At 39.6% G+C, this 9,544-nt stretch overlaps 1 protein-coding gene across 1 annotated transcript; it reads left to right on the top strand.

Annotated features, from left to right (window-relative positions):
* The first annotated feature begins 236 nt into the window (after positions 1 to 236).
* LOC116915580 lies at positions 237 to 6,242 on the top strand. The gene is made up of 7 exons (XM_045176258.1): positions 237 to 560; positions 4,496 to 4,645; positions 4,713 to 4,798; positions 5,045 to 5,389; positions 5,750 to 5,821; positions 5,904 to 6,014; positions 6,143 to 6,242. The coding sequence occupies exons 1-7, from the start codon at positions 237 to 239 to the stop codon at positions 6,240 to 6,242; spliced, it is 1,188 nt and encodes a 395-aa protein (XP_045032193.1).
* The last annotated feature ends 3,302 nt before the right edge of the window (positions 6,243 to 9,544 follow it).

Consider the following 9,544-nt stretch of genomic DNA (forward strand, 5'->3'; position numbering starts at 1 on the left):
ACGGCCCCGACCGCAGGCTTCTTGCGCTATCTTCGCGCATCCTCGTACCCTCTCTTATAGGCTATTTTTACGGCATCCACGTGAAGTCTCGCCTCCTCCAGGAATTCCTCACACGATTTAATGCCTAACACGTAAAGCCTCTGGTAGAGGGCCGGGCTCAGTCCCCTGAAAAGTTGATGTATGCGCACCTCTTCAGCCATGTCTGGCTAAAGAATGCGACACATATCCATAACATCATGGTAGTATTCCATGATGTCTTCCTCCTTCACTTGGACCCGCATGCGCAGCTTCCTTTCCGTCTGCCGCTTCAGGCTTACCGCCACGAACCGCTTCAGGAACAGCGTCTTGAGCCCACGCACCTCTCTGTAGTGCGTTGCATCGTCGTCCGTTTCGGCTACTTTGACCGTCTGGTCTTACCGGTGTTCCGGGCGGGTGTTTCTCGCATCAAGGCCTACAATCCATTTGTAGACAGCATCCTCGAGAGACACATCAATAGCCCTTGCAAGATCGTTATTGGACCAACGATTATGGCGACCAATCCTTTCGAAACGGTGGGCTTGGTAATGTTGCTTACCGAAACAATTTAGCTTATGTTCCAGCTGCCTGTGAATGTTTACGTCGTTGTCAGTGGCGTAGGTGTATCCTTTCTGAATGTGATGCTGGAGGTCGGTGTTCGAATCAAGATGAGGCGATGAATTATTGTGGTGACCTTACGAGAAATTCCCCTTCATATATAAAACAAGCTTTCATGGAGCAATATGTGCTTTTTTTGTTTATTAAATAACTTAAAAAATAATAATTCACTTCGTTCTAAAATAATTAATTCCCAGCACATTCGAATGAAGAATATATTATAAAGATACGAAATATTTCGCTATTCATTATCGGGAATCGATCACTGATTTACGGCGTCGCATCCAGATGCTCTACACATATGCCATCGGTATCGACATAATTGTGCAAAGGCAGCTCTCTAATTTATTTTGGGTAAGGAATATTACACAGCCTAAATCCAACATTTCCGACTGTCGTTTTAAAAAAACACATCACCCTGGGGGTTGCAAAAATGTCCCGACTTGTTACTTGCCTTAAAGCGTAATACCTTAAGGCATACAAAAAAAAATTCTAGACTTACCCAACCCTGCACTATGTGTACATCACCTCGTCTACCCTCCCTCTTAAAGAAAAACAAACAAAAACCCTTTACCCCGCCAACAGGTGGCTTTAAAAAATTAAATCGGTGTTCGGATTTTTGTCCAGGATACTGTACCTCGGAACTTTTCCGGCTCCTTCTAATGGAACATTTGGCGTTCTGCCATGTCTTCCTCCTCTTCCAAAAACGGGTCCCACTCGGGTTTAGAATCCTCCAGAGACTGTCGGCTTGGCGATCCTCCGACGCTGAATCCACCGCGTCCCTGTTTCACCGTTGCTACTTCCTGCGGAGTACAAAACGCTCTAGGCCGTAGGCCTTCGCGCGGGGGGTCTTCTTTCCAAGCCCTCACTCCTTGTCGCCCCTCGCATCCGACAGCTGTCCGCTGTCGGTACCCGACGATCGGTTGATGACCCCAGTGGTATCGGCTTCCATGCTAACTGTGCGTCTTCTGTCGGCAGCCCCTTTCGCCTGCGCCGACCCCTTCCGCACCTCTCGGTTTCCGGTCACCAACCCATGCATTCCGAGCGAATTTGGGTCGTACGACTTCCTCCGCTGCGAGTGCGATACCCGGTCGCCTCCGACCGTCTTAGCTTCCACTGAGACGTCCTGTGCGTCAATCTTTTTCTGGACCCTTGAGACTGACACAGGATAAGCGACTTGCGGTCGTCGAGTAGGGACACTTCCCTGGCCAACCACGTACCTTTCTGTCCCAAAGTGAGGTTGCTCACTTCTCCAGGAGGGCCTCTTGAACGGCCCTTTGACCGAGCTCAAGCAGCGTTTGCTGCCTGCAATCCTTGTTGAAGAACGTGCTAGAGGTGTCGCCACCCTCAAACCCAAGTAATGGGTCTGAATCTCCTTGGCGGCCTCCTCTGCTGCTCGTCTACGGCTCCTTTCCCCAGCGTCTATTATCACACCTCTCCCGTGTGACATTCACACGAGGATCCGCTGCGATCCCACTGTGAAATACACGCTCTCCCAGACCGTTGCTGTGGCCTCGTGTCTGGCAATAAATTGCCGAGTTCGTTTTCCAGACAACCCTCACAGCGAACGCCTACCCGAGTTAAAAAGTGTATCTGATCATTGAACAACGCAGGAGCATCCCCACCATGTAACAGATTCACTGGGTCAAGGGATATATTCAGTCATAGACAGCTTACACGACACACACACACAGCATTACACAGTGACAGCAATAACAGCACTAACAACTAGTCTGAATCACTACATTGGACTGTCTCTCTGGCCGGCCATAGACGGGCTTTTGAGTCCTCTGACATCCGGCCAGACTAGTAAAATCCATTGACATCGCGCATTTGCATCTCTTAGCATCCGTCGCTAAGTGACAAGTATAGTACATTGGTAGTAGTACATTGGCGCTACAAAATAAAATATTAAAAACAAAGCATTGCAAGGCAACAAGGCATTCTGTGTTTTTCATCCTTATCTAAAAATGAGAGCTTATCGTGTTACTAAGTGTGGACTCACGTTCAGTGATAGTGTGAAATTGTTTGCTGCCAAAATACTTTTACTTCCCAACCCAAAGCTGATAACGAAGGCTGTTGAAGTGTTCTTATTTGTAAATCTTCAAAACCTCAGCAACAAACCTATACTAATAATATGGTATCACCGGGTGACACCATTGGGGAGGGTGATGGTTCACCAAAGGGGCTGTGATGTTAAGCCGAATAATCTTCCTCAACCCCCTCTGTGAATGCTAGAGGGATGAAGAATTTACAATAAACAAAGTTAAACCCAGTGCTGCCCCCAGATCATTTCTTTGTAGATCAAATCTGTTTTCTATCCTTTTGAGAATGATCTTATTAGCGATAAATTTTTTCCCCAGATCTCCGATTATTTTTTGTCCATCTAGCGGTATGGTACCATTTTAACATGTGTTTTCTTTTAAAAAACCTCTAAAATTAAATAAAATTTATAAAATAAGAAACAAAACAATATGAAGATTAAATAAATGTGACAGGAGTTACATTACGATGTTAAAAATATATATATATATATGATAAAAGATTGTTGATTTTCGCACCAGAGGGAACGATGGTTCACCTTATGCTTAGGGCTATCCAAAAAAAATTTCGCGATCGGTGATGGACGATCGGTGATGGGCGATCGGATCGGAGATCGGAGAGCTCATCAGATCGGTGAAAGGACTGGAAATTTTCAGTCCTATTTCGTTTCATTCCTACCAATTTTCGTAGCGCCAATTTTGTTTTAAATTTAAGCCTTTGATTTGATTTGGCTTGATCTTTTTTTTATTTACTGATTTGATTTGATTCATTGAAAACACTAAAACATATACACTGACGTTTGACTGTGTTCAGAAAAGTAGAAAACAACAGGAAGGATGAGTAAAAACAAAAACAAGTACAACTTACAAATGTAAGTATGTTATGTTTATCTAGTATATAACATACAGTACCCACCAACCGATTAAGAACACCCCCTTCGTTTTGCGTGTTTTCTTATGGCGCTACGTGTCTCACAAAACCTGGAATAAATTCAATATTTCATCAATTCTGGGTTTAACGGTTAGTTTATAAATAAACATAGCTAAGATCAATACAGAGTTGCCGTGATCGAACTCAATTTTTGATCGAGATCAAACTCAAACTCAAAAATTGATCGATCGCTCAACTCATTTAAGAATGAGTTTAATCGCGATCAAACTCAAAATTTTTTATCGAGCTCAAACTCAATTTTGCAATCAATATTTCTTACTGCACGCCATCTAGTAATAGTAAATATAATTAAGTGCCAAGAATGTTACTATTGAAGTCGTGCACTAGTGAAACTGTCAACGTTTTTTGAAAAGTACTGTCAGATTAGTTTCATAAATTTCATTATTGTATTTATATTTTCCAATTAGAGTATTGTAAAGTGAAGCTGTGTAACAATAACTATGTCAGGGCTGTCTGATAATGAAGATTTTGGTGATGAGAATGCATCTCCAAATACAAATCATGTATCGCAACCCAATGCTAGGTAACAATATCTTATCTAACTATCAAATGTATTGGGGGTGATTAATTTTTTTTTATTTATGTAGCAGCACTGTAATGCCTTTAAAGAAATTGGTTCTACCTGCAGAATTCTTCACATGTGTAGGGGAAGTGCCTGGCAAAAATGCCAGTCTATATCGCTGTCTATATCCTGACTGCGTCCCAAAAAAGAAAAGGGATGGTTCTGAAAAACCACTTGTGGTGCCTCATTCTTCTTGATACAATGCCAAAAGGCATTTCTTGGTGGGTGATATTTTCTTACATATATTTTTTATATATATTCTTGCATGTCAGACTCACACGATAACTTTTCATAATACCCTACCAGAATCATGATCCCAATCAGGATCTTGGACATCTTAAACTTTGGGAAGATGCTGTAAAACATCTGGATTATTCAACAAGTCTCAACAACACACCTATTTCAGTAAATAGACGTGCCATAATTACACAAGAAGATCTTGATAGTTGGGTGTTGGTAATTACTTCATTTCATTTAGACTATTTAATGTATTTCTTTCATAAATGTTGATATTTCTTTTTAGAATTTCCTCGTTGTTGACGTCTTACCAATTTATACCATCGAGAAACCTGGTTTCAAACAACTAGTTAATTGTCTGGCCCCGAATCTAGTTTTACACGGACGAACGTTTTTTACAAACAGACTGGAGACTATATACAATGAAAGAAGGTTACAGCTTATTGATGCTCTTAGCAAATCTACAGATGCAGCAACGACTATAGACGCATGGACTAGTAGAAGGAAATCGTATCTCGGTGAGACCATTCATTGGTTTGACGGCGAATCCTTAAAACGAAGAAGTGCCTGTCTTGGCATACGACGGATCAAAGGGCGCCATACGTATGACGTGCTGACAAAAATGATTGAATATCTCCACAAGGAATATGAAGTAGTTGACAAGCTGCGAGGAGCAACAACCGACAACGGTTCTAATTTTTTAAAGGCGTTTCGGGAGAGTGGGAATGCACCTGATGTGCCAAATTATGATGATGATGATTTTGAACAATCTGACGAAGAAGACATGTTATACTTCGAAATTGGTGAAATTATTGACGGTAGAATCACACAAGACTATTTCGCTAACAATGTGAATCCCACTATACCTATGCACCGAAAATGTGCCTGTCATCTGTTGAGTTTGATAGCGAAGGCTGACATATCAAAGATTCAGGATCACACATTTCAAGAATTGAGAAATTCGACGCTTGTAAAAATTCAACTGTTGCTGAACAAACAAACATTAAGTTCAGTGAATTCGGACCTCATAATTGAACTAATTGGACAACTGTTCATTAAAAAAAAACGAAACAAGATGGAATTCAGAGTATTACGCTATACGCTGCATTGTCCGATTATTGAGAACGAAGAGTCGTGGCATGAGGAAACTTTTTGAAGAGCTTCGTTTAACTCCTTTCATGCCTAACGAGGAGCAATTCCTGAGGGAATACACAAGGATAATGCGATATATCACTGATGCGTTAGACGTGTTGCAAGGCGAGAAGAATATCGGCTTGGGGTTTCTACTTCCAACAATTTCTGTTTAAAAAAAAAACTGGCTTTGCTACAAGACAATGCGTCGATTATTAAATGTCAATCACTAATCACTGGACTGCTTGACGCTATCTATGAGAGGTAATATTTTTTTGTTTGGTTTCTCAAGTCCGAGTTAAAAATAGTTGAATACATTAATAAAATATTTTTACAATAATTCTAGATTTGAACACATGTTCTCAGATAATGAGTTACGTTTGGCTACGATTACCAACCCATTTTTTAAGTTATCATGGTTGGATAATGAAGACGATGTTCGTCGCGCAAAAACATTGCTCAGAGGAGAATTTGTCCGGTTTCAGGGACTAAACAACGAGTCCGAATCGTAAATTAAAACTTACAGTTAAAGAGTAATAATTCTGACGCAAATTTTATTTCATTACGTTTGTTCGTTCTCTATAGTTCGGATGATTCAAGTGACGGGACCTCCTCTTCAGTATCAGATCCCAGTCCGGAGAAGAAACAGAGACGCGCGAAGGATTTTTTTTGCCTCAATTACTAAACGAAATGAAAAGTCAAAGGTAATTGATGAAGTAGAGACATTCCTTAAGATGTGTGGAAATCTAGATGACCTACCAAATTATCCAACCATCATGAAGGTGTATAAGTAAGTGCCGTGCCGACCTTCTATGTGTATTGTCATTATACGTAATTCATCACTTATGTAATGTTTTTAGACGATCTAACGTGACTTTGCCCTCTTCCGCCGCAGTTGAGAGACTTTTTAGTCAAGCTGGACTAATTTTTACCGCGAAGAGATATCAACTTAACGACAAACATTTTGAAATGTTACTTTTTTTTAAAGTTAACAACGTAATGCTAAATAATTGGTAAAATTAATAAATGGTTGAAAGAGTTAATCAATTATGTTTGTGTCGAATTAATTCTTTTGGCTTGTTCGATATAAGTAAAAATAAGGAAATTAACAAAAGAAAACGGTTTAAGTCTTAAATGGAAGCTCAAAGAACAAATATCTGTATAAATTTTACATTGTGTTTATTTTATTGACCGATAGATGGCGCAGGAAATTAATCGCGACGATAAGTTTCATCGAACTCAAACTCATTGTCAGTTGAGTTTGATCGAACTCAAAAAAATTGATCGCACGGCAAGTCTGGATCAATATCTGGTGTGGCCACCCTTCACTAAAATTACGGCCTGGCAAAGATCTTTCATAGTATTGATATATTTCTTGATAAGCATAGGTGTCACTTGACGCCACGCCTTCTCCAGTTCGGTCCATATAGTTTTCTTCGTTACTTTATTTGATTTTTCTAATCTTGATTTCACGAAATCCCAAACTTGCTCTATAGGATTTAAATCAGGGCTTTGTGGTGGCCATACCATCCTTTTAAGAACACCTTTTTAAAAAGAACGTAATTAGTATAGCAATAAAAAAAATATATATATCAATACCCAATTTCTCTTTTCCATCTAAATAAGAGCGACAAAGATTGGACGAATGCTTGGGATCACTGCCCTCCTGAAAATTAAACCCTTTCCCAAGCAAGCTGAGACCTCCAGGAACTGCCTAAGAATTCGAATATTTAACAACTATATCGTAACAAGTAAAACACTAAAATATACTTTGCGAATAAGAATTTGGTGGTAAGTTTCCTTCTTCATTATGCCACCAATTCGGTGCAACGGGAGTACTCCCTTTGAAGAAAGGGCTCCCCAACACATTACAGACCCTCCACCAAACTTGACTGTTGGAACGAGAAACTCGTTATTATAGCGTTCACCTGGGGCCGTATTCCGAACTACCTTGAAACCCAATCCAGCTTAGGATTGGTAGTTCAATCCTAAGCATACTTCAATCTCTATTCTGGGTCTGGGTTTCTCTATTACAGATCTGGGTTCAATCCAAAGTATGATTGGTCTAATCTTAGTCCTTCCAATCCAATATTTTCAAGGACGCATTTTGCTCCCTTTTCACACCTAATCTTCCTTCATAAGCCTGTTTGGCACATATAAGCAGACGAACTTTTTGTTTAGTGTGTTGTTTACTGTAGTGCAAAGTGAAAGTGCAATTCATAATTTTTACTATGAATGACTTCAATTTAATTGACGAGTTTGAAGAAGATCTTCGGCTTTTGGAATCGGATGATAATTCTTCGCATAGTGAAGATGAGAATGATCGGCAAATGCGTCTTGGGAATCTTAGAACATTTTATTCTCAACGGAGAAAAATGTTTGAGCTATTTGACGATGAGAAAACTAGAAAAACCTTTCGGTTTGATAAGCCATCCATCATGTACATCACAGGTAATTCACTTGATGTATTGGTTTCTACGTAAAATTCATATACTTTTTACTGTTGATGAAACTAGATTTATTGACACCTTTTCTTAAAGTGAGAATTACTTAAGCTAAACGGAGAATTATTCCTTTCGATCAAGTGTTAATTGCCCTTCAGTTTTATGGGACCGGAACATTCCAAACTGTGGTTGGAAATGTTTTGAAATATAGTCAGGCTACAGTTTGCCGTTCAATTCATGACGTATCAAGAGCATTGTGTATGATTGCTCATGACCATATTCATTTTCCTCCAAATTTATTGCAAGTAAGTGATGTAGTCATTTATTTATTAAAAACATCTTTCGCATCATTTCGTATTGTTCAGTTGAAAAGAGAATTTACCGAAATCGCAAGAATTCCTGGTATTATTGGATGTATTGATGGCACACACATAAGAATTCAACGACCTCATCAACATGGATATGCATTTGTAAATAGAAAAGGATACCACTCCATAAACGTACAAGTATGCATCAATAGGACGTTTATTTATGTATTATATAGAGCTTACGGCTTTTATTTAATAGGGTGTGTGTGACGCTAATGGCCGCTTTCTTAGTGTAAACGCCACTAAACCAGGCAGTGTACATGACTCAACCATGTTTAAAACGAGTGCGCTGGGGCTACAATGTGTTCAGGGGGAATTTGGTGAAGGATTTCTTTTGGGCGACAGCGGTTATGGTGGCACCCCATACCATATCACGCCGTTCAACATTCCTTCCAACGATGAAGAAGTATAATGGCTCACAGAGATTGTTTATTTGAGTGCACTGTTTACTTATGATATCTAATGATGAATTTTCTGATTTCTTTTCACACGTAAAATTTCATCGGTCTCACAAAAGAACTCGATGTGTAATTGAAAGAGCTTTTGGAGCCGTGAAACGCAGATTTCATTGTTTACATGGCGAGATAAGAGTCCAACTTCAACGTACATGCAAGTATTATACGAAAAATTTATAAACGTTTTGGCTTGATGAGAAATAATCTAGACCATCTCTTTTTCGGAATTATATTGGCCCGTTTTGTTTTAAACAATATTGCCTTAGCAAGAAAACAACCGGATTTTGATGATGACATCGAAGAAGGCGAATTGTTTGAATGCATGATGCCTAGGAACAACGCTCCTGAACCTTCCACTCAACAAGATGCTAGAGCTCGAAGGCTTGGCTTTGAAAAGAGAAAAAGAATTGCTAAAAATGTTTTTGGAAAACACTGACGACACATGCAAATGTATTCAAGAAGTAAAGTACATGAAGTAGTCAAACAATCAAACATGTTCTTTTAGATTCATCATTATTTCGTAAAGGTCTTCAGGTACTTCTTCCATAGTTACAGGAACCCCTAAACGAGCTCTACTTTCCATCAACACGTTTAAATACATAAATCTTTCCCTTTTCAGTCGTTTTTTTCCAATTTCGTCACTCAACTGACAAATTTTCTTTTTCGTCGCACTCATTGTTAATCGTGTAGTTTTGGGTGTAGAGCGGCCGTTGCAACTAA

This window comes from Daphnia magna, linkage group LG1 (genome assembly GCF_020631705.1).
Source record: "Daphnia magna isolate NIES linkage group LG1, ASM2063170v1.1, whole genome shotgun sequence".
NCBI lineage: Eukaryota > Metazoa > Arthropoda > Branchiopoda > Diplostraca > Daphniidae > Daphnia > Daphnia magna.

Coding starts and splice junctions, on each gene's coding strand:
- LOC116915580 (XM_045176258.1), top strand. CDS start 237: ATGGTAGTATTCCATGATGTCTTCCTCCTTCACTTGGACCCGCATGCG. Junction 4,646..4,712: donor ATCTTGATAGTTGGGTGTTG/GTAATTACTTCA, acceptor ATTTCTTTTTAG/AATTTCCTCGTTGTTGACGT. Junction 5,390..5,749: donor TTTCAAGAATTGAGAAATTC/GACGCTTGTAAA, acceptor AAAACTGGCTTT/GCTACAAGACAATGCGTCGA.